This window comes from Oryzias melastigma, linkage group LG4, assembly GCF_002922805.2.
Source record: "Oryzias melastigma strain HK-1 linkage group LG4, ASM292280v2, whole genome shotgun sequence".
Lineage (NCBI taxonomy): Eukaryota > Metazoa > Chordata > Actinopteri > Beloniformes > Adrianichthyidae > Oryzias > Oryzias melastigma.
In genome coordinates, this window is record NC_050515.1 from 27,442,340 (window position 1) to 27,466,848 (window position 24,509).

Genomic DNA, 24,509 nt, shown 5'->3' on the forward strand with positions numbered 1-24,509 from the left:
AAATAGAACAAGTCTGTTTTTATTACAACTTATTAGGCTACACCAGCTGTAAAACTTCATATTCTTAAACAAAAGGAACTCAAAGGAACTAAATGAGGTTCTTGGTTAAGTAAAGGATCCCTGTGGGTTCTTATAAAAAGACAGTTAGGATATCTCATCAGGATATCTCAGTCAGGATATATCATGAAGAACTTTCTTGAGCTCCAGTTCTGTGCAAGTGCTGATGATGAAGTGAAAGCAGTGAAGAGGTCACAGGCAGTCAGATAAAACAGAATCAGTTCTGCTGATCCCAAACCAGAATACACAAAAACCACAAAAAGTCTGTGTCTGTCCAATTAAACAAATCCTAAAATAAAAGCAGACACACAGGGCCAGCAGGAGGCACCATACGGCAGAGTGTCAGTGGTATCAGTCTGGGTCAAAGCAAACCCAGAGAACCAAAGCCTTCCTGTGGTGAATCTGATACAGTCTGTTTGGTCTGGAGATCAGGAACTCCTTCAACTTCATCAAAGGAAAGTGATCTCCTCTTCCGCCTCCTCCTCAGACTGCTGCTTCTCTGGAGTCTGTAGAAACAGAATGAACATGAGCTTCAACCTCCCACATGAAGGGCTGCTGGAGGGCAGGTGGATGAGGGACTGACCAGGAAGAGCAGCGTGTGGTGGATGATGAACTCCCTAGAGAGCTGAATCATGTCCTGATTCATCATCTGAAACAGAGATGGAACCAGAACCACGGCCAGGTTGTGAGCAGACATTTTGTTGACCTGAGAGAAGACCTGTACCCTGAAACACAGAGAGAGGGGTCACTGACAACTTACAGCGAAATCGTTTAAAGTCCCACTCCAATGAAAATCGTGTTTTTTGAGTTTTTAACATGTAGGTGTGGCATTTTTCTTCTGAAATAGAAAAAATATAATAAGAAATAATTTCTTGTTTGCATTTCCGAGTATTTCTCCTTTTGAGTCGCTGTCAATCAAAGTGCCCGAGAAAAACTGTTTGAATTCCTGAGACTTGCTTACATCACGATAGCTAGTTAACCCGGATGCAGCTAGGGGCCGGAGAGGATAAACATAAGAATTTAAAAATACAAATAAAAGAGTTTAAAAATACAAATATACAAGTAAAGCAAACAATGTGCTTGAAAAGATGGAGAAGAAGAAAATTCTTGTGTGGTAACATACACACATAAATAGCTAAACTTCAAATAGCCTAAAAAAAATGAAAAAAGGCAAAAAAGTTAGTAAATGCCAAAATAGTCCAAAAAGTTAGCAAAATGCCAATTTTTAAAATATTAAAACTGTAACTTTTCAAAATAATTATGAATAATAAAAATGAAAGAAATATTATTCCAGAATAAATCAACTTAAACCTTTAATAACTTTCAATATTTTACTCTCCATAAAAAGTTAGAAAAGAGCACAAGATAACATCGGGCCATTAATAACAATAAAATAAAAAGATTTGGAGGGCCAGATAGGATTACCCGGCTCCGGGCCCTGACTTTGTCTCGTGGGTTAGACTGATGACGCAGGTTTGAGCCTTTAAACTTAGACGAGTCGGTTTGATGGTGGAACATGTTCAGGAGAGCGATTGGACAAAGTTACAATGTTCAGAAAAAGTTGCCAGAATTAGTTGAATTTTCTGGAATTGGAGCGACTGCAATATGGCAAAATCTTGGAAGGACTGATGACGAAAATTAGTTTAACATTGAGCCTACCTAACAGATCTGTTTCATATTGTGAATCGCAGCAACCCCATGTGTGGGCTTGTAACTGTTCATGCTTGTGAACGTCTGTGCATGTTTTCATGTGTGTGCGTGTTTTACATGTAGAAGTGTCCAAACAGTGCATTGAGTGTAGCTCTGCTGTTGTCGGGCAGTTGTCGTAGTAAGCGTCTGTACTCCTTGAACCGTAAGCGCTCATCTGGATTGGCTGGAACACAAATAGCAGTTTCAGTTCAGTTTCTGTTAGAAGTCAGAGTCCTGCAGACCTGTGATCAGTTGAGCATCAGTTACTGATCTTGGCGTGATCAGCTGATCGTCCGAACATGGCCAGCTGCTTACCTGCGGCTTGCAGCCAGCTCTGCTTCTGCGAGGTGGGGACAATACTCTCCTGGTCCCGGATGTACTGTTTGAGGGCGGAGCAAGTGTCCAGCACACCCTGCTCATCACTTTCAAGGGGGGCGGAATTTGGTGATGTCTTTAGTGTCTCAACCAACTTGTTAACCTTGGTGGCGAGGCCACAACGGCGGTACACACCCTCCACCTTCAGACCTGCAGGTAAAAAAAAAAAACCAAACTACAATAACTGCTTTTCTTCCTATTGTTTTTCCAGGAACACCTATACATCTATTGTCTTCTCCTTATATGGCGATAGGTTGTCAGGGCTGCAGTCTAAGCAGAGATACCTACACTTCCTTCTCCACAGAAACTTCCTCCAGTTCTGCTTTGGGGACCTTAAAGGACTCTCAAGCCATCTTAGAATCATTGTCCCTCCACCATTTTCTTGGTCATACTTGGAGCCTCCACCCATATGCATCAATAGCTCCCTAGGGAGGCCTCTAGGAGACATTTGAAAAAGATACCTGACCCACCTCTAGTGTGTGGTCTCAATGATACGGAGCAGCAGCTCTGCACCAAGCTACTCCTGAGTGGACTCACTCTGTCTCTAAGGGAGTGCCTTAATGACAGCAGCCATTTGGATCTTTTGATCATGCCCCAAACTCATGATCATAAGTGAGGGTTGGGATATAGATCAACCAGTAAATCAAGAACTTTGCCGTTTGGCTTAAGCTTCTTCTTCACAAAAACAGATACAAACAACAATTACATGACAGCAGCCACTGCATCTATCGGCCCGTCATTCTCAAGCTCCATCTTTCACTTACTTGTAAAGATGCGCCTAAAGGGGTTTAAACTTCTCAACTTGGGGCATGATCTCTCCTTACTGGAAACCCCCATTTCCCATTTTGAACTACAGCATCCACCACAGAGGTGCCGGAAGTAACGTTTGAGCCTACCATGTCTTATCAGGCTCCTCCTCTGCTGTGAATCCAACTAAGAATCAGGTAGTGATTGGATAAAAACTCCATGACAACTACAAAGTCGATCACTGACCTCCCAAAGGTTTCCAGGTGCCACTTGCACTGATTGACACCATTGTTCTTGAATTTGGTATTCGTTTTGGACAAACTGTGACTGACACAGAAGTCTGATAACAAAGCCCTGCCCTGGTTCAGACCAGGGAGGATTTTACTCCCTACCATTCCTTTTCCATTATCATTGCTCAGATGGGGCTGCACAGTGTTTTAGTGGTTAGCGCTCTTGCGTCACAGTGAGAAGAGCCTGGTATATATCCTGGCTGGGACCTTTTTGTGTGGAGTTTTAATGTTCTCCCCATGCATTTAAGGTTTTTTTCTTGGTGTTTTCCTCCCACAGAGGTCCTGCTTCATAGGTCAATTTAGTCGAAGAATCCAAATTCTCCCAAAGTTTGACTGTTAGTGTTTGTAGCTGGGACAGGCTGCAGCACCCCCGCGACCCCAAAAGGGATACAGCAAACCCACACCTGCCTGTCTCCTACCAACACGGCAACTCCAGAGCAGGAGAGTCAAATCGGAGCGACAGTGGCTAAAGTGGTTGAGCAGGTCGCAGGTGGTGGTTGTAGGAAGTGTAAACAATCTTGCCCTCGCGGATTGGTACGGGGCGCAGGACTGGAACCAGTGTCAGACGCGGATCAGTATCAGCTGCTGATTAGTACTGGTTCCAGACATGGTACCAGACGTGGACCAGGCTTGAGTTAGTCTATTAGGTTAGGGTTAGACGAGTTGGGGACCCAAAATATCAAAAAGCGATGTGGAGGGGTCCTTACCCATGTATCAGTATGGGATGACTTGGGAATGAAAATATGATGGTGAATTGGGCCATCATAACACTCACGCTTGACTGCCAGCCAAGTCAGAGAGGAAAGGGTGTCTCGGGTCAGACTGGACTTAACATTTCTACAGCAAATGGGAAGATAGTTGCCACATTCTTTGCCAAACCTCAATTTTTAAAATATTTCAATGTTTAGTGTTTGTAATCTATTCATGACAACTGTGTGTGTGCGTGCATGTATGCGTGCGTGCCTGGGAAGGGGGCTCAAGTCAGTTCTGCCATTCCTAATCTCCAGTTTGGCCAGCCCACTTGAGGCTTTACTTTGGTCACACAGTCCTGTTGCTGATGACAGAGATTACTCATTCATTGTGTATGTCTTTGGTTGAAAGTGAGTGAGAAGCAAAACTAGGTGTTATAGTCTCATTCAAGTTTTACTCCCTCGGGTTCAATGAAAATCAGCTATCAGCCAGAACTTTGCTGAACCAGTACTGCACTTTTGGAAAGGCCACTTATTTCTTGAACTCACCATATGTTGTGATGTGGGAGATGCAGCGCTCAATGGCCGGGGATACAGAACCTCGAAAACCTCTTTTAAGCCCCGTAGAGCTTGGATTGGTTTGGACTGTACTGCTGTTTGCCAGAGCTTTCTGGAGGTAGCTGAACCACGTCTGACAGCTGTAGGACTCCTCGAAGCGCAGTGACACACTCCTGAAAACAGGAAACCAACGTTCACATGCACCTGTGCAGGCTTAACCAATCACAGACCCTCAAAACAAGCCTTAAGTCTCACCTCTCCGAGGTTTCCATGGTTATAATGTTATCAGATGGATCCCCCACTGAAGGAGGAAACAAAATGTAGTTCTCAAAATGATCTGTAAAGGTCAATAACACTGAATCCTGAACAACTGCAAGCATTACCAGGGACATTTAGCATGCTTAGTTCCATCATCAGAGCTGGCTGTGCCTGTTTGTTGACGGGGTGAATGCTGATCCCATCCTCCCACAGCAACAACCAGGCATCTGAGGGGTTTGAAGCTCCACCCTCTCCAACCACACAGACTTTACAAACAGCGATACCACTGCACACCTCAGCATAAGATACACCTGCTGGAAGAATCACCTGGAATGGAAAACAGATCAGACAATGAAGACAACATGAGCTTTCTGGACCGGGTCCCTCAAATCCTTTTCTGACCTTCAGAATGTAAACCAGGTGTTCCAGCATCTCATCTCTGCTGTTTGTATCACAGGTCAGCTGATCATCCAGTGTCACCAGCTCAAAGCTGTGTTTGGACCTAAAATCAGGAGGATAACCTCAGAAGATCTGGTCCAAAGAACCACCAGAACAACACTGCTGCATATTTACCCAATACTGAGGAAGACAGACAGAACCTCCCGCAGGTCCAGAACATCACAAGCTGCAGAATTGTTCTCCAGTGAGAAGAGGAAACGATCTTCCTCCAGTTTGCCATGAAGCTCCTCCTCCTCTTCACCTTTATAAGCAGTAATATGCACATGAACACACATAAGCACGGGTGTGAGTTTGTCGTGTGACTGTTGCTCTGTTAGAATCAGAATTTTGGCTCTGAGACGAGGGTATGTAGTTCTGTTGAAGGTGTGCTGTGCGCACAGCTGGCTGCTTTCAGCACCGGAGGAAATCTACTCTACCAGAACCTGAGTTTTGAAGAGCCTGTTGAGACTTTGATCCATGTTGTGAGACAGGTTCAGGTAAGGTTCACCTGTGCTGCTGTAGGCTACGGTAAACCTCTACAAAATTCCACCAGCTTCACACATTTTCACTATCTGTGCAAGTCAACCTTACCTGTTGGAGTGGAGTCTAGTCTCCCGTGGGCTGCCTGGGGCCTGTGAGGTGGGACCTCTGAGAACAAAAGCACATCATCTTTACCATCACCTGTCAGATCAAGTCTGATTCCCCTGAAACTACATTCACATCACCCTGACAACACGCGTTCAAGCAACAACTTTCAATGAAAATTTGATGTAAAAGCGCGTTTTGGGCTTCTGCGTTCAAAACTCTCACCTTCACACTTCGCCACAGAAGTTCAGTTTCTTAGCTCTACAAACACCCACTGAACACGTGTTGAAAGCTAAGCTAGGTCGAACTTTGACCAATGAGGGACTCGGAATTGGTTGTGACGTGGATAGCGTCCTTTTTCATTTATGATCATGGAGGAGAAATTAATAATTGTGTTCCGGCCAAAATTCTATGAGACCAACTCTTTCCTATATCGGAATCTAGCTGGGAAAGAAAAATCCTGGAGCGAGATTCACCAAATTTGCACCGCTTTGACCCCAATCCGCTTTCACATGCAGGCAACGGACACGTGCTAGTAAACGGCAGAAAAAGGAAAGGGAAGAAGAAGCCCCTCCTTGCTTGTCCAGTGTGAATACTGTGTGCTTGTCATGGTTCCACCCTCAGTTTCAACCCCCGACCACCAGAGGGAGCCCTCGCCAGAGTTTTAACCTTGCTGCTCCCTGACTACAACCCCCATCAGCCACTGCCATGGCTTCCTGTCTACACAGCTGGTTTCTATCATCATCAGTGTCATCCTGCATTTAAACCTGCCTCAGCCACTTCTCCAGTGTGAAGTCTGGGTTTTGCAGACAGTCTGAACAGTCTATCATAGTTTGATCTCCCTGGTTTTGACCTTTGCCTGAATCTCCTTGTTGTCCTGCCTCGCTCCTAGTTTTGACCTTAGCCTGTTTTTGACTACGCCTCTGCTTGTTCCTGCTGATGCTTCGCCATTAAACTCTACGTTTGCAAATGGATCCAACCGCCTCTGCCTCTTCGTCACAGTGCACAGTTCCATAAGGTCCTTCCCAGCATTCAGAAAAGTTATTTTGGTTCATCTTGAGCACAAATTCCATTGCTTCTAGTTTTCTCACTATATATTTATATTTTAGCGTGTGTTACATTTGTATTTATGTTGTTTTTTCTTTATTCTTTTCCCAAATGGAAGCTACAGCATTTTGTTGTATAAGCTTTTGTTATGAATTGTAACGATGAGGAGAGGTGTATATTGTGAGCCAGTGTGTTTTGTATGAATGTACATGAGTGTTGTGTTATCTTTTACCATCAAATTAGTTTTGTTAGTTTTCTTTGCTGATTTTTTCTCTTCCATTCTTGTTTGAATCTGTTTACATTCTGGAAAGGAGGGCTCTCTCGAAAGCAGGATATTTCATCTCAAGAGGCTCTATACTCTTATTCTTGATTTAAAATGTCGAATAAATAAATTATCTGGTGTGAATGTGGCACCAGTGTCTCTTGCTATTCTTACCTGTGTATTCGTTTAGACGCAGAAGCTCCATCTGTAATGCCTGATTGGCTTTTTCAGCCAGAACGATGGGGGAGGGGCTTTGCGGGTCAGAAGGACACACCTGCACAGAAGTAATCCGTCAGGTAAAAACTACTGCCTTTCGTAAGTTAAGAATATTTCAGCAGAGAGAGTCATACCTTTGCTCCTGAGCAGATCAGAGACATGGTTTCCTCCAGGTCACTGGTGCAGACCACCTGACACAGCCGCTAGAAAACACCATGATCATCACTGTCATCAACATTATCCACTTTTTCATGACTACCATCACCATAATCTTCATTTTTATTATGGCCTCCTAGATTTGAACCCCCATGATGTCAAGTGTTGGGGGGATTCTGTTCCCTTATACTCCCTCTTTTGAAATGTTATGAATGAGCACATGTCAAATGAGACAGGAATTCTCAATGAGCCAATGAACGGAGACGAAAAGACTGCACTGTTTGATACTCTATATTACTAAAAGTATTGGCTCATCTGCCTTGACTCATATAAACTAAACTGTAATCCCAATCCTAACTCATAAAGTTCAATGTAATGTCTATCCACTGTTTGCAGCTATTACAGCTTTATCTTTCCTGAAAAGCTGCCCACAAGGTTGAGGAGTGTTTGTAGGAATTCTGGACCATTCTTCCAAAAGCGCATTGGTCAGGTCACACACTGATGTGGGTGGAGAAGGCCTGCTGCTCTAATTCATCCCAGAGATGTTCTTTGGGTTCAGGTCAGGACTCTGTGCAGGTCAGTTCAGTCCAGACTCTGTCCTCCATGTCTGTATGGACCTTGCTTTGTGCTCTGGTCAGTCATGTTGAAAGAGGAAGGGCCGCTCCAAACTGTTCCTACAAGAGCATGGAATTGTCCAAAATGTTTCTTTCAAAGTTCCTTTCACTGGAACTAAAGGGCCAAGCACAACTCCTGAAAAACAAGCCCACACCATCATTCCTCCTCCACCAATTCAGTCTGAAATGTCCCGTTCTCCTGCAGCCTCCAAACCCAGACGGGTCCATCAGATCTCCAGATGGAAAAGTGTGATTCCTCCCTCTAGAAAAGGCTGCTCTAGAGTCCAGTGACGGCGTGCTTCACTCCACTGCATCCACACTTTACATTGTACTTGATGATGTGTCTGGATGCAGCTGCTGCCATGGAAACCCATTCCATGAAGCTCTCTGTGTACTCAGACTGATCTGAAGGTCACATGAAGGTTAGAGCTCTGCAGTGATTGACTGTAGAAAGTCTACGACCTCTTTGACCTTCATCATCCTCTGACCTCTCTCCATCAGTTTACGTGGTCGACCACTTGTTTCTGAGTTGCTGTTGTTCCAAACTCTTCCATGTTGTTCTGATAGAGCTGACAGTTTAACCATTCCCAATTCTTTAATTTCTACCTCCGTCCCCTGAAAAGGGGCTAACCAAGTGGATAAATGGCAGCCATCCTGTGTTTCATCATCATCATCATCATCATCATTTTGGTCCTTTTTATCTTCATCATCGTTTCTAACACCCATCTCTTTCACCATGATACTCCCAGGGCTTACCACCAATCAACAGATGAAGTGAATCTTGCAGTTCATGTAAGTAGTTAAACTATTTCTCTGATTTTAATAAAACCCGGTCCTAGTATGAAGTTGACACTAGATGCTGCAGGATCAGACCTGTTCCATCATGGAGCGGCTGGACGACAGGGGGTGGACTCGTCTGTAGCGCCCCCTGCTGTACTTGTCCTGTATGAATTTTGACCTCTCTGCATCTGTAGATTTGGGGTGCAGCTGCTCGGCAGCAGGCACAGCTGGAGCCCACACCTGATTAGCCAGCTTGTTCCCATAGGTGACAAACAGCTGAAAAGTTCAGAGGGTTAAAAGATTAAAAACACAAAAAAACTTCATTTTCCGGCTTGAGCGGTCCACATCCTTACCTGAATGACTGGTTCAGTCCAGATCTTGGTGTCTAACCACATACTGCGCACCTTGGATAGGTTGTTACTCAGGTTTTTATGGTGATCTGACAGCAGAAAAGAGGCAGTGAAATTCAGACCTAGATCACCTGAGCTTCCATCAAACTAGTGTCCTTCACCACTAACTAACTTTCAACTCTCACATAAATCAAGTTTCTAGAATGCCTTTCTTTCATTTATTGATGAACTGCTGGTCCAATCCCTCTGCAATTTTGTAACATTTTTGAAATCAGGAAATTGGTGTCTCAAACTGACAAAGAGGAACTAGTTCATGGCATACACTACTAATGGCACTTTACTACCTTCCTTGAGGCCCAAAGCACTTCACAGTCACATTCAATCATTAACATAGACATTCACACACTCCAATGGTAAATGGTAAATAGCGTATACTTGTATAGCGCTTTCTACCCTCCTTCAGGGGCCCAAAGCGCTTCACAGTCACAGACCCATTCACCCATTCACACACACATTCACACACTGGTGGTGGCTCCGCTGCCGAACACTGGCACCAACCTCCCACCAGAGGCAATTCGGGGTTCAGTGTCTGAACACTGATGATCACTCACACCAACCAGGAGCAATCTGGAGTTCAGTGTCTTGCTTAAGGACATTCTGACACATGGATACACAAGGCAGGAACAAAACCAACAATTTTTTAATCAGAGGTTGACCACTCTCCTCTGAACCATGACTGCCCCGATAAATGATGTTTTTGTAACACCAGAGTCCACATGACTAAAGTTTGTACCTGCACAGCTCTTGCAGAGGCTCAGCAGAAGATTGACTGATGCCCAGTTTGGATTGGCTTCACCGCAGTCACCGCACACCTTGTTGAAGGGGTTTTCTCTAAGACGCAGTGCCACCTGGCTGCAAGCTTGGGCATTGGAGATGACTTTGTTTAGGCAGTTGAGCCAGGTGGTCTGGTCCTTTGACGAATCAACCGTCAAGCTAGTGAGAGAGAGACAGAGAGCTTCTGTTGATACCTTATCATTAGACACACAGATAGTGGCGGGTGAGGATGTACTTGAATGTCTTGTGTGGAATGGTGAGAGCGAATGAATGTTTTCCTGTGGGCATGACACTTGCTACATTCAGGGGCACAATGTAGGAGGCAATTCCCAACTGGAAGCTGTCCTTGTTAGGATATATCCACATTTCATGTCCAAAGACAGCAGCATATACACGACTCCGTGATTCCTTGATGGTGATTTGTCCATGCACCTCTGGAGGGGTGGGGCTTGGCAACCCTCGAGTTGCCTGCAGAGATGTGACCCATCCTTCCTGAACATCTATAGGACAAATAAAAGGATAGACATTAGCAGGACTCCTTCCGTGACTGCAATCCTAACCTTTTAGCTAAAACCAGAGCTGAACCTTTGATCTGGAAGTTAGGCTTGTCACTCTTCTCTCCCCAACATCCATTCTAGTAGAGGCAGATTTTAATACTATGAGGAACTGATCAATACACTGAATCCCTTAAAAACAAACAGTTTTTATTCTTGCTAAAAAAATGACTGGTTGAATTTCCCCTCTTGCCCTGTTAGTGGTTTGATTCATTTCAAATCCACTACTTGAACCTTGTGAGCCTGAAGGTCCATATGATTGGTGCTTCTACGGCTGCATTCTTCTGAACAGAGATCTTGGATATCATTTCTGTAATCCACTACAACCGTACTCCCAGCTTGGAGGTAGCGTGTTTGAACTTCCACAGGGATCACTATTGCCTTTACTTTCCATATTTTCCCGGCTCCTCGAGCTCTGCTGACATAGATGGTGGTGCCCAGACTTTGTTCTTGCCCTTCAGGGAAGTTCTCAGGACTGATCTTACTCTGTGTATGTAAATGGCATTTACTACTTTCCTTGTGGCCTCTTTGTGGTTCCCAGTCGCCTGCAGGATTTCAAGCTTATTGTAACTGTACACATTTGAGATGTTGCCTTCAGGTTCAACAAAACTCTCTGTGCAGATAATCTTCCCTCTCTTTGGTGCTATCTGGGCACACTTGTTCAACCTAAATGACATTTTGGTATCATTGCTCTAAATCCTGAAAGTATGGATAAGTGAACCGATGTCTTATAACAGTCATCTCTTGTTTGTTGTGGGGGTTCCATTTAAAAAATAACCTGTGATGAAAATCATCTCTCCTTGGTGGATGCCACTCTTGAGGTTAACTTGTGCAATTGTTTTGGAGTTGGCCTCTAAGGTTATTTTCCACATGGCCATTGAGTTCCTTATAAAGGCTCTCAGTGTTAATGTATTCCTGGATTCATGTGTAGCATGGACTCGTAGGCTTACTAATATTAAATACATGTGATTCTTGGAGTATCAAGTGCTTTATCCACCAGTAGCTGATGCTAGCTCCCCTTTGATAGTTGCTTGATCTTTTTGCAGTAGCTCCGTATGTTATGTCCTTAAATCCACTAGCCTCTCATCATTGTTGTTGAGTGATTTTTCTTTCCTCTCACACGCTTCTCTGGTATTTAGTCTTGAGCCTTAGTGGGTCTGTTCTCATGGTGTTCCATGGTCTTTGAGAGTACACACTCAATGGTTCAAAGGAGAGCATCCTATAATCCTTCTGCCATCTTTTTCTCTAAAGTACCACTTCTGGGAGGCAGCTGAGGCTGTAAGCTTTTTCATTTCATCACACATATCTGTAGTTCCTACATCTGAATACGTCTGTGAGATGTTTACCTATTGCCAAGCATCTCAAAGATCAAACATGCTGTCGTCTAGATGGGCTCATTGGTCTCACTGAGGGTTGTGATAGAGACTGCATTTAAATTCTCAGGTAGACATTCATAGGTGTTTCACTTAATGTAGAAGTCGCATACGGGGGGTTCCTGATGCCCATGTTGGTTGAGAACCCTCAATCTAAAGCTCACATGTCTACGTGCTTACACAGTGCCCATGTGCAAATCTGCCTTTGTGAAGAACTAAACCTCAGGTAGTTTGAGCTACTGTGGTTTATTCAGCTTCAAGTAAATATTCTTACCATCATTGTGAGCCAAGAAGTCGTAATGTTTCCTCTTGAAGTACACAGAGAATCTACCTTTGTCCAAGTTTTTCACATTAGTGATACTGGAGACATGGAACAGAACCTCACTGAACCGATCCTGATCCACAGAGCAAATGGATTCATTAGTAAATTAACAGGAAGTCATTGAGGGTCAACAATGTGAGGCGGGAGAGCTTACAGAGCGCTTCTTCCACATAGACATGAGCTGTCCGTCCATGGTCACCCAGTAGACGTTATGTCTGTAAACAGAGAGGAGATTCATCACCATTATTCATCACAATCTCAAAATCTTTCATTCGTGGGCTCCTAAAGAACTTTCTGTTGGCCCATTTAAGACAGCACTACAGTTCTGCTGCTTCTCTTTGAGGTTGTAGATCAGTCTTGTTTGACAGCTCAATTTGAAGTTTTTATTTTTTATTTTTATTTTTTTACCTGAAACCTTTCCAGACATCCAGCCAGCTGTTTCGAACCATGGTGCTTTGAGGTGCTGGAGGACTGCGTCCTCCCTTTTTCCTAGAAACACGTATGGTGGCTTTCCTGCAAAGCAAACATTTTATTGAGTTGAGGGTTCCCTCAGCTTTTATTAAATCAGAACAGGCTTAGTGGTCTCTTCAAAGTGGTTTGATAGCTTAGTTGGCAACTGGCACATTCAGGGTTTGATTCCCAGGGGGAGGGAGCTGAATCTAGTCTGGGTTCTTTGGGAAGACCCTTCATGCTACTGCCTACATATGTAGCCACATGGGTTTTGGGTCTCCCTGTGCTGGTGCAGCAGCCCAGAGAAATACAGGGCTGTGGTTACCCCTGAAGGAAAATGCCAAAACGGGAGCAAAAACTGTAAAACGGTTCTGTGGCCTCTTCAGCTGGCATTGATTTTTGGCTTCAGGAAAAATGTAACTCCTTCATACAAGAGGATGTCACCAGAGATGAAGAAAACCCTGAGGAAGTTGAGAGACAGACCAAAGGTAATCTAAAGCGGGGATACACACAGGGCATTCGTTACCGGTTCAAGAATGCGATATACACGGTTTCATGAACGCAGATCCAGCCCGTGGTGTTCACACCAGACCAGCATCGGACAAGGAAGGAGAAGATTCTTCTTCTATCGTCTTCTATGCATTTCCACCAGTTGAAAGAGACTTTGTGTCAAAGCGGCAAAAATATTGTGAATTTGACACCAGGCCTTTTTCTTTCACAGGTCTGATACTGTATGATATATGAAAGACTTGGTGTTATAAAATTCCAACGGGGCACAAAATGCAATTATAATTTTCTTTGTTGAACTTCCAGCACGCTGTCAATGAACGTACACGGACCTCGCAACGGACTTAAACTTGGAAAGCTGAATTTCTGATAAACTCCTGCTGCTCTGCAGACAATGTGTCTTAAAAAAGGACAAAGGCTTTTTGATTTTAGCTTAAAGATGCATAATAATATTAAATGACGACTGGGAACAATTTTACAGTAGAAAACAAATATAGTTGGACTGGGGCTTTAAGCAATATTTGAGTATGATTGGTGTGTGACATGTTCAAGAAACAACATTCATTGATTTACAGCTGCAGTACTGCATATGACACACTGCATCTCCTTCAGATTTATGTCTTTAACCGTCTGAGCTCATTGATAGAAATATACTGAAATTCATTGGATTACACCAGGGGTGTCAAACTCAATCGGACAAGGGGCCAAAATTCAAAACACACTTTAGGTCACGGGAAGAACAGGATAAACATTTATTGAACACTGTGAAAATTTTTTTTTTAAACCAGAACTTCTTACCATAATCATGAACCAGATATATAGAATTACCTGTGATAATGTTAGTGTGATTCTGTAAGCTGAATTTGGCTGCTGAAGATGCTGAAATTGATAGCTGAAATCACTGAAGCCGAAAGCCAGCTAAAATATTAGCTAAATGCCAAATTAGCCTAAAAAACTTAAAAAAAAACAAAAAAGACTTAGGTTAGCCAAAATAGCTAGCATGTAGCTGAAAAAATAGATAACTTCAAAATAGCCTAATAAAACTGAAAAAAGCCTAAATTAGCCAAACCAGCTAACATAAAACTGAAATATTGGCTAAACTCCAAAATATACTAAAAGATATTGGTAAATGCCAACATAGTCCAAAAAGCTAGCACAATGTCAATTTTTGAAACTTTAAAACCGTAACTTTTTAATATAATTATGAATAATAAAAATGCAGGAATATTATTCCAGAATAACTCAACTTAAACCTTAAATAACTTTCAATATTTTACTCTCCATCAAAATATATTTTGTCAAAATTATATAAGTTAGAAATGAGCCAAAGATAACATCAGGCCATTGATAGCAATAAAATAAAATGATTGACTGGAGGGCCGGATAGAATTACCCAGAGGGCCGGATTCGGCCCTCGGGCCTTGACTTTAACACATGTGGATTACAGCATATTATATTCTATCATACCTGTGAAAGCTTAGTGTCTGTAATGTTATTAATGTTTTGTTTTTTTTTAAACAGCACAATCCTGCTGTGGACAACCGTGTGTAGTCTCACACACACTTCTCAGTCCATTTGAAGATGCATCTCTCTTTCAAAATGTTCTCCTTAAAAGTTAACGTATGTCTTTTGTCGGCTCATTTCCACCTCATCTGTGAAACATATTTGTATTTAAAAGCCTTTATAAATCAGGTCTGTGGTGTTTCCAGTGGTAGGAAGGTTTGAGGACACATGCTGGCTCCACCATCATTCATCTTCAGACACCCATTAAGACTAAACTTGATGCGTTTGGACTGAACCAAAGCAAACAGCTGAGCTACACTGACTCGCCTCTGGAACTTCTCAGAGGCTCTTTCTTCCTCTCTCTCTCTCTAAGAATTATGTGTTGTTCCAGAACATTCTGCTGACTCATGGATGGCCCTTTTAACTGTTTACCTCGGGACCTTTTGCTTTGCAGTCTGTCCTGCTGTCTCAGTGGGCCGAGGAGGTACTGGTCGGGTCGGGATCAAAGGTGCATGAGTGGCTGACAATCTGTGGAACAAATGGGATTGGGTCAGCAGTTTGTGGAACCTGCTGTCTCAGGCATTTCAGAACCACACCTGTTATCGGCTGTTGGGTCAGAACCTGTTGCAACTGGTCCCTCAGTGTCAAAGGGGGAGGGGCTTCCTGCTGGAGCCTCCTCTTCATTGGATGACTCTGTGTCTCCATCATCCTGGTTGGTCCAGCTGGACAGCACTGTGACGTACGGATTTTCTCCTTTAGCTGTTGACAACATAGCGATAAAAGTAGAATGAGATAACACAAATTAAAATCCTAAAGGAAAAATAATGCCCAAAAGAATTATGGGACCAAAAGAACACCGCAGCAGATCTTTGGGCTTGTGTACCTGCATCCCTGGTTTCAGCAGGGCTCTCTATAGGTGGTAACTTCACTCCATTGTTTGGATCAAGAGATGAGATCACCAGCGGTGAAAGTGCTCCAACATCTGCAAACATGTTTAGGAGAACATCAGGGCCCTGGATACTGTGCTCTAATGACAGTTTACTGGTTAGTGCTCCTCTTAGTGTGGGTACAGGGGGTCATGTGCACATTCCTTTGGAAGTCATCTGAACCAAAAACACTCAGACAATCCTCAGACTTAGTTAAAAATCAAACCCATCCAAGAGGAGCAGAACTTTCCACAGACTCATGGGTTGGTTTAGACTGTGTGCTCTAACCCTGCACACGGCAACAACTGGATCTTAAGAAAGTTAAAAACCCTTGTTTAAAAAAAAAAAAAAGTCTTATTTTCTCTTTTGCAAGAAAAATTATCTCATAGAGAAACTATTTTAATAGCAAAATAATTACTAAGAGAAGACATGTCTTTGAGATGAGTGTCTAAGAGAAGAAGTGCCTCCCTTCTATTTTTAACTTTATGACTTTGCCTAAAAACTAAAAAGCTGCTCCTGGAATTAGCTTGAGTGGACTGATCGGTTGTTTTACCTGTGTGATTGTCGTTGGGTCTTTTCAAAGAAGGTGATCTACTTTCATCAGAAACAAGCGGTGGGGCTGATGGATAAGAGCTAACCCCTGGATTAACAACATTACCAACAATCCCTGCAAAACCAGGTATGTTAGCCAGCGAGCTAACAATGCTTTCCAGGTCTGCAGCCCCTTTGGCAGCATCAGGTGCAGGTGTAGAAGGAGCAGAGCTAATGGCAGCTGCAGAGGGAGTTGCCACTGCCTTGGCGTCACTTGCTAATACAGGTATCTGTGTGGAGATGATGTTGGCCAAGAAGCCTATGGGTGGAGGGGCTGAAGGGGTTGAAGGAGCTGAAGGGGATGAAGGGGTTGGGATGGGACTGGCAACCGCTGGTAGGGATGGGACACTGTTGGCAGTGATGTCAGCCATGCCGGTCAAAGAGGGTAGGACTTCATGGTTCAGGCCAGAGGAGGCAGGAAGATTACCTAAAAGCAGGGGCACAGTGATGTCATTAGTCAGCTGATGGGATGAAAATAAACTTTTCAATCAAACAGTCGTTATCTTTCTGTAGTTCTTCAAGAGACCACCAGGAACACTTGAGTCTGAACAGGGAGGATTCTGTAAACATCCATCCATTTTTCAAACCCTCTGAATCCCTTTTGGGGTTGCTGGAGCCTATTCTTGCTACTGCTGGGCACTGTATATTGTGGAACAGGTTGCTAGTCTGTTAACAATTAAGACTGCATCAATTCACCTAAGAAGCACGTCTTTGGACTGTGGGAGGAAGTCCCTGCAGAAAACCAACACGAGCACGAGGAGAACATGCAAACTCCACACACAAAGAACCCAGCCAGGATTCAAACCCGGACCTTCTTGCTGTGAGGTGACAACAGTAACCACTGCACCACAGCCCAGACTCTCTAAACCAGGGGTGGGAAACTCAATCGCACAAAACACAAATCCAAAACACACCCACACACAGGCCGAACAGGATAAACATTGATTGAACACAATAAAGCTAAATTATTAAAACTTTAAAATCATAACTTTGTAACATAATTATGAACTAGATATGTAGCAATACCTGTGATAATGCTAGTGTGAATGCTGTAAACTGAATTTAACTGCTGAAGATGATAGTGCTGTTAGATGCTGAAATTGATAATTGAAATCACTGAAGCTGCTAAAACACTGAAGCTTGAAGCTAAAATCACTGAAACTAATAGCTGAAAACCCTGAAGCTGATAGCCAGCTAGCCTTAAAATACGAAAAAAAAAACTTAGTTTTGCCAAACCAGCTAGTATCTACCTGCAAACGGCCAGTGTATAAATACTGTATTAGCCTAACTCCAAAACAGCATAAAGAACTAAAAAAGAACCTTAATGTAGCTTTAATCCCAAATTATTTTATAAATGTCCTCTATTGCGAGAAAAATGCAAGAGAAATATTTTAAATTCCTTAAATTCCTCAAATTCTCTTTGCTCCGCTCTATTCTGATGCATCCACTTTCAGACTAATTGATCCACAAACATCTTTGTTTTCCTCGTCTGAGCTGGAATCTGGATCAAAACTCTACGGCTGGATATCTCTGATACTGATCACCGTTTTTGTTGCACCGCTAATGTTAATTTGGAGCTGTAAGGCCCTGTAAGCTAGTGAAAAAGAGTGTAAACAGAGGAATGATGGGGAACAAGAGATGCTTACTCCACCAACACTTCTGCCCACAACTCAGGTGAATTTCTTATTAACTCCTGCTGCTATATCCTAAAAAAACAGCACATTTTTTATTATCATCTTGCCAAAAAAAGCCCTAATCATGGTTGAAAGACCACAGGTAATGCTTTGACAGTAGAACAAAATATGACTGGAGTGGGACTTTAACCCTTTAACACCAGAGCTCCAGTGTTTATGTTCTTAGGCTTAGTGTAACTTTTCAACTATTAACACAAAAATTTCAGTAGATTCTGAAGGAGAAAAGTGGCATGAAGAATTTATTGAGAAATTGAAAGAAATCTCTAAAATTTAAAAAAGGCTAACAGGTATGAACCCAGAATTAGCCCAAAACCTCAGTAGATGCCAAATTATCCAAAAAAGTAAATATTTTGTTCAAATGTAATCTGACCTCCTAAAAATTAAAAAAATCCTGAGTAGCCAAATTATCCAAAAAAGCTAACATGTTGTTAAAATAGTAGCTCAACTCAAAATTAGCCCCAAAAATCTCAGCGGGTGCCAAATTAGCCATAAAGCTAATACATTTCAAAAATATTAACTTCGCTCAAAACTGGCCCATAAAACCTCAGTAGATGCCAAACTAGCCAAAAAAGTTAGCACTTTGCTAAAATACTACCTTAACTCAGAATTATATAAAAAAAAATCTTTGTAGATGCCAAATTTTCAATAAAAAAGCTAACACATTGCTAAAATAGCTTGACTTAGTATTAGCCAAAAAACTCTTAGTAGATGTCAAATTTGCCCCCCAAAAATTAACACATTACTAAAATACTAGCTTAACTCAGAATTAACCAAAAAACCTCAGTAGATGCCAAATTAGCCAAAAAACCTACCATGTTGCTAAAATACTAGCTTAACTCTGAATTAGCCAAAAAAAAAAAAAACTCATTAGATGCTAAGATATCCAAAACATGTTAGCCCGTTGCTAAAATATTAGCTAAACACAAAATTATTGAGCCGCTTTTCTCCTTCTTAATCTGCTGGAATTATCATGTTAACGGTTGAAAAGTTACAGTATGTTAAAGATTTAGAGTTCCAGCGTCACCGATGACGCCTCAGGTGTTAAAGGGTTAAAGACAGAGTTGGTGTCCGCCTCCATGGAAGTGACAGGGAGTGGATTCCACCACAGAGCAGCCTGGTAGTTGAAGGCTCTGCCCTCCATTCAAGGAACAACCAGTCGCCTAATCCTACAGACTGAGGACAAAGTGTTCTGTTTGAACAACATGAGCCCTTTGAGAGACGAGACGTTTCTCTGAAGCTTTGTATGTTAGTGAAACAATTTGAAATATGTTCCACTTTAACAAGCAGACAGTGAAGAGAAGATGCAATAGGTGATACACAATTTCATTCAACCGCTGTCTGCATATGCAGCCAAATCAGGGCCATAAATATTTATAACTCAAATAAAACATTTTGAAAAAAAAATATTGGTGTTTGGTTAAAAAATTCTATAATAAACTTAATTATTTTCAGCATCAAATGTTCAATTTTTTTAGGTTTCAAAACTCAAGATTTCAAAACTTTTTTTTCAGTTTCAAATCTTTTTTTCACTTTTCACTTGCTAGTGTTCTGTAGGCTTAATGAAGGCAACCCACCACAAAACTGTTTTATCCAAGCATAAGGACGTTGTCTACACCTGAAGTTAACACAAGATGGCGCTTTGAACGGCTAGAACAGCATTTCGGATGCGCGGTTTGTACACGATAAAACTCTTTTTTTGTACATCCGTCTTGGGACAACTTCAGACATGATAGTCCAGACTAAACAGACATTTTCTGACCATAAATATCACAGTTCTCTGAGTCAGTGAATGGACCGAGGCTGAAGTTACCACCCTTTGATTGGTCCTTCGTGTTAGCCCCGCCCCATATGCGTCATAACGTGCCGAAAGTTGTGAAACTGTAGTTTTGAGATTCAAAAGTGAAAAAAAAAAAGATTTGAAACTGAAAAAAAAAGTTGTGTAATTGAAATTTTGATTTACTGAACATCTGAAGCTGAAAATATTACATTTATTTTTGAAAAAAAAAAGTGTTTTGGAGATTTTACTTTTTTTTTGTGGCCAAACACCAATATTTTTTTAAGTACTTTATTTGTTTTTCAAATATTTATGGCCATAAAACAGCTCCATACCTGCAGCATTTGGACGCAGCTGAAGGTTTTTCAGAGAAGCTTTAGGATAGGCATCAGTGAAGAACAGCACACTTTTAATCTTAAGTTGACAAATGCATGAACCAGTTTTTCTGCATCATTCAGGATGTTTCTAATTTTAGAAATATTCCCAAGATGGAAAAAGGCATTATATAAACGTATCTATGTGAGAGTTCAAATTTAAGCTTTCATCAAAAACAATAATCAGACGGGTCGTGGTGGGTCTGATGGTTCCTCACAGAGTTAACTCTGTATTTTAAACATGGAGGTCACCACTCAGAAACCTGTCTGCAGTTCTTTCAGACTCTTTTGTTCACTTGCATATTGTCTCAACAGGAAGTATTTTCTCCTTCATGTCTGAGAGAAACTACAGTCAGTGACAGTTCCAGAAAAACAGAGTTCTTTGGTGCGGCATGTTCTTCCTGTTGGGCGGTTTCCAGTTTGTCTGATCCTCAGTCAGGTTTAAAGATGAACAACAGTGGAGATCATTTCAGGCAGAAACGAGGGCAGCCTCGCCTGCAGCCACTCAATCTGTTCCATCTGAGCTTTCAGGTGAAGGAGATCATTTTAGGAGAGACGTCAAACCGGTTAATGACAATGTCCTGCAGCAAAGATGACGCCATTACCAGAACAACCGGTTTAAGAAAGAAACATGTAGATCCAGATTAGTGTAGCTACTTGTTGAACACAATCTGGATTGACAACTTTTACTGTACAAGTCCACATTGCCAAAAACGCAGACACCAATACTGCGGATCAGATCTGGGGCCCGTTTCAATTAGCAGGTTTAACAAATTCAGAGTGCTCAGAGTTTGCAAACTCAGAGTTCTCGGTTTCAGAACAGCTGAAAAAAGTTTGTTCAATCAACTGTGAGTCGTTGGACTCAGAATCAGGTGTGAGCGTCGCGACCATTGTTACGACCCTGGTCTTTCTCTTCCAGGCCTGTGTGTCTTTGTTTGTGTTCTCCCCTTTTTGTTTGCAGGTCCTGGTTGAGTTGGAGTTTCCACCCTCTGGGCAGACCTGGCCAGTCCCACAGAGGGTATAAAAGCTGCTGGGAGTCATGGCGTCGCCCCTCCCACCTGGCAGATGTCCGACCATCAGCATTTAGCTTTAGTTGAATTAGATATACGTTAAAATAAATCTTTGGTTAAGGTTTACCCAGTCTCCCTCTTGTTCGTCATGACTTTTATTCAAGCCGGTTGTGACACCATAAAAATCCCTGATCAATGGAGCAAAGACAGCAGGATTCACCATGGCAACGGGAACAAACATCAATAGAGCTTCATACTTCACGGTGACAGAAACTGATGTGTTCCTACAAGCATATGCGACTACGAGAACATTTAAAGCAAAAAGATCAACACAGCTGCAGTGGTAAAACAGAGAGAAAACATCTGCAGAGTTAATGCGTACGTCTACATTTGAATCATTTCAATTCAGGATAAGATCTAAATAATGCCAGGAAGGTCATGTTGTCACTTGTTAAGTAAGGAAGTAAGGAATGGTTTTTGATCTGTCAATAATTAAACCAGTAATCTCTGTAATCACATGAATGACCGTTTTCCTTAAACCCAGCTAACCCAGACAACACAGCTAGCATGTGGCTCAAATATTTGCCAGTCCAAAATAGCCGACAAATTTTAGTAAATGCTAAAATATTCCAAAAAGCTAGCAGAATGTTAATTTTTTAAAATTTAAAACCGTAACTTTTTAATTATGAATAATAAAAAGGCAGGAATATTATTCCACAATAAATCAACTTAAACATTAAATAACTTTCAATATTTTACTCTCCATAAAAATATATTTTGTCAAAATTATACAAGTTAGTAATGAGCACAAGATAACATCGGGTCATTAATAACAAATAAAATAGAATTACCTGGAGGGCCGGATCCGGCCCCCGGGCCTTGACTTTGACACATATGATGTTCAGGGAAATATATTTTTTGTGGAGTTGGATTCTACACCAATGTCCCGTTTGTATTTGAAAGTAAAGTTAGAAAAAGTAATAATGATAAATAAATCTGTGTTTGACTTCATATCTGCTGCAACAGGAGGATATTTTTCAACTCTGGGTGTATTTTATTTTGAAAGGAACTTGTACAAGCTGCCGTCAAATTAAAATAAGTGAAATTTGTAATGAATTGAAAAATATCATTGTTTTGTAAATATTTAAAAGCTACATTTCATAAACGAATGGCTTAATGGTCACAAAAGTAGGGTTTAAAAAGTGTCTCCTGCTGGGTTTTGGTCAGGAAGAAATGGTCCGAAATGACTCTTTTAACAAAAAAGGTTACAGACTTTTGGGTCAGTTAGATATATTTCTGGAGATAATTGTGATGCAGGGTGTCTTTTATTTTGAAAGGAAGTCATATTAACCTTTGTCCAAAGTCATAAACTGTCATGCTTTGAAAAAAAAATTCTGTATGTCAATTTTTTCATGTATCTCAAAAAACAATATCTATTTTAAATTTATAAAATCAGTCAAAGTAACATAAATATAAACCCGTTTTTAATTTTTCTAAAATGTGAAGTTTGATTTGGTGGCTCCTACTGGGAGATGGACCTGATTGGTTCTGTTGAAGGGTGCAGATCCCCACTCGACACTGCTCAGTCGCTCCGCTCTCACCAGCTGCTTGTGGATTAAATGTTCAGGTAAAGACTTGATGAAAGTGAATGAGCTCATGGACGGCCATGTTGCCGAGTCACACCAGCAGGGGAATTCCTGGGTTTCTCTGCAGCTGCTGATGCGTGACGCAGCTTCTTGTCCGGAAAACCGTCAGAAGCTGGCGGGACAGGTTGGCACACATCACTTTCTGGTGACGTAACTGGTAGGAGGTGATCCTACTGGCCCGGCAGCTCTACCATTACTGGTCTGTTTCGCTTGGAATAGATGTTGCTTAAGAGAAGACTTCCCTTCAAGTCCAGAGGTGAAGATAATGTAGCCTTCACCTTTAGAACTGCCTTTAGAACTCCCCCATGTCATGAACACCAAGCGGTGAGGAAACGCTACTTAACTCCTGAAGTGGTCGGAAAATTTATTTCAGCTGTTCGCTCTGCAATAATTTTACCAGCCCCCTGTGACCTACTTGTACAAAGTTTTAACAATAAATTGAAATCTAGTCTCAACTCAGTTGCTCCGCTAAAATCTAAAAAGATCAGAATCAAATCCACACCCCCTTGGAGAACTGAGGAAATCAAAAAACTGAAGAGACAGTGCAGGGCCACTGAAAGACTTTGGAGAAAACACAAGCTTCAAATAAACTATCAACTATACCAAAATCAACTAAAACTATACAACCGAACAGTAAAACAGACTAGGAATTCATACTTTGCGAACATCATCTCTGAAAATAAAAATAATCCCAGAGTCCTCTTTAATACAATTGAATCTTTGATCAACCCCGATGTGAACAGAAACACAATGCCAGCTTCCCCTTCATTGTGTGAGGACTTTGCAGACCACTTCAGGAGCAAAATTGATTCTGTACGATCAAGTGTTTTAAACGACCAGAGAAGTCCTTTTATTGAACATGATGACTTGATCTTACCTGAGGAAGCACTGGACAGTTTTGACCTGGTTGATGCTGCAACACTTGGTCGAGTTTTCTCCCAAGTTAATCCAACAACCTGTTTTTTAGATCCCATCCCCACATCACTTTTTAAATTATTTTACGGATCTTTTGAGAGCGAGATTTTAAATATTACAAATTGCTCTCTTCAGACAGGTGTTTTTCCCACTGCCTTTAAAACTGCAGTAGTGAAACCATTACTGAAGAAGACAAATTTAGATCCAACAGTTTTTAATAACTACAGACCAGTGTCCAACTTGCCATTTTTAAGCAAGATTTTAGAAAAGCTTGTTTTTATTCAGCTGAATGAGTTTCTCTTAAATAACAACATCTTTGAGATAAACCAGTCTGGTTTTAGAGTGAACCACAGCACCGAGACGGCCCTGGGAAAGATAGTTAATGATATTAGATATGCATTGGATTCAGGTCAGATCTCAGTGTTAGTTCTTTTAGATCTAAGTGCTGCTTTTGATACTGTTGATCACCTGATCCTGATAAACAGACTAAGAAACATAGGACTTTCAGGGACTGTTCTTCAGTGGTTCTCCTCCTACCTCATTGAGAGAAACTTCAAGATGAGCATGGACACGTGCTTCTCTGGGGTCCACAGTATTGAATGTGGTGTGCCTCAAGGTTCCATCCTTGGCCCCTTGCTTTTTAATATCTACATGCTCCCTTTGGGGAATGTCATCAGGAGGCACAACATCAGCTTTCACAGCTACGCTGATGACACCCAGCTGTACATATCCATGTCTCCTGATGACACAAGGCCAGTAGAAGCACTTTTTAATTGTATTTTAGATGTGAAATTATGGATGGCGAATCATTTTCTGCAGCTAAACCAGGAAAAAACAAAAATTTTAGTAATCGGTCCTGAAGCCAAGAGAGAGAAACAGTTTCTGAAACTACAAAAACTTTCATTAAGCTGTTCAGAAACAGTCA

The 24,509-nt window shown here is 41.8% G+C and overlaps 1 protein-coding gene across 1 annotated transcript in view; it reads right to left on the reverse strand.

Moving 5' to 3' along the window:
• Window positions 1–3: 3 nt before the first annotated feature.
• Window positions 4–24,509, reverse strand: part of LOC112137042 (arf-GAP with Rho-GAP domain, ANK repeat and PH domain-containing protein 1) — a 27,893-nt gene continuing 3,387 nt past the window's right edge. Inside the window, exons 4-26 of the mRNA XM_024259150.2 lie at window positions 16,134–16,598; window positions 15,538–15,636; window positions 15,251–15,413; window positions 15,087–15,182; window positions 12,603–12,707; window positions 12,349–12,409; window positions 12,147–12,267; window positions 10,181–10,445; window positions 9,905–10,104; window positions 9,115–9,200; window positions 8,855–9,037; window positions 7,346–7,414; window positions 7,170–7,269; window positions 5,693–5,749; window positions 5,237–5,363; window positions 5,066–5,165; window positions 4,789–4,990; window positions 4,661–4,706; window positions 4,397–4,578; window positions 2,062–2,271; window positions 1,825–1,930; window positions 641–782; window positions 4–563 (exon numbers count right to left, since the gene is read on the reverse strand). Coding sequence (XP_024114918.1) covers window positions 507–563; window positions 641–782; window positions 1,825–1,930; window positions 2,062–2,271; window positions 4,397–4,578; window positions 4,661–4,706; window positions 4,789–4,990; window positions 5,066–5,165; window positions 5,237–5,363; window positions 5,693–5,749; window positions 7,170–7,269; window positions 7,346–7,414; window positions 8,855–9,037; window positions 9,115–9,200; window positions 9,905–10,104; window positions 10,181–10,445; window positions 12,147–12,267; window positions 12,349–12,409; window positions 12,603–12,707; window positions 15,087–15,182; window positions 15,251–15,413; window positions 15,538–15,636; window positions 16,134–16,598 — 3,242 coding nt within the window. The 3' untranslated portion in view covers window positions 4–506. The remainder of the gene's footprint in view (window positions 564–640; window positions 783–1,824; window positions 1,931–2,061; window positions 2,272–4,396; window positions 4,579–4,660; window positions 4,707–4,788; window positions 4,991–5,065; window positions 5,166–5,236; window positions 5,364–5,692; window positions 5,750–7,169; window positions 7,270–7,345; window positions 7,415–8,854; window positions 9,038–9,114; window positions 9,201–9,904; window positions 10,105–10,180; window positions 10,446–12,146; window positions 12,268–12,348; window positions 12,410–12,602; window positions 12,708–15,086; window positions 15,183–15,250; window positions 15,414–15,537; window positions 15,637–16,133; window positions 16,599–24,509) is intronic.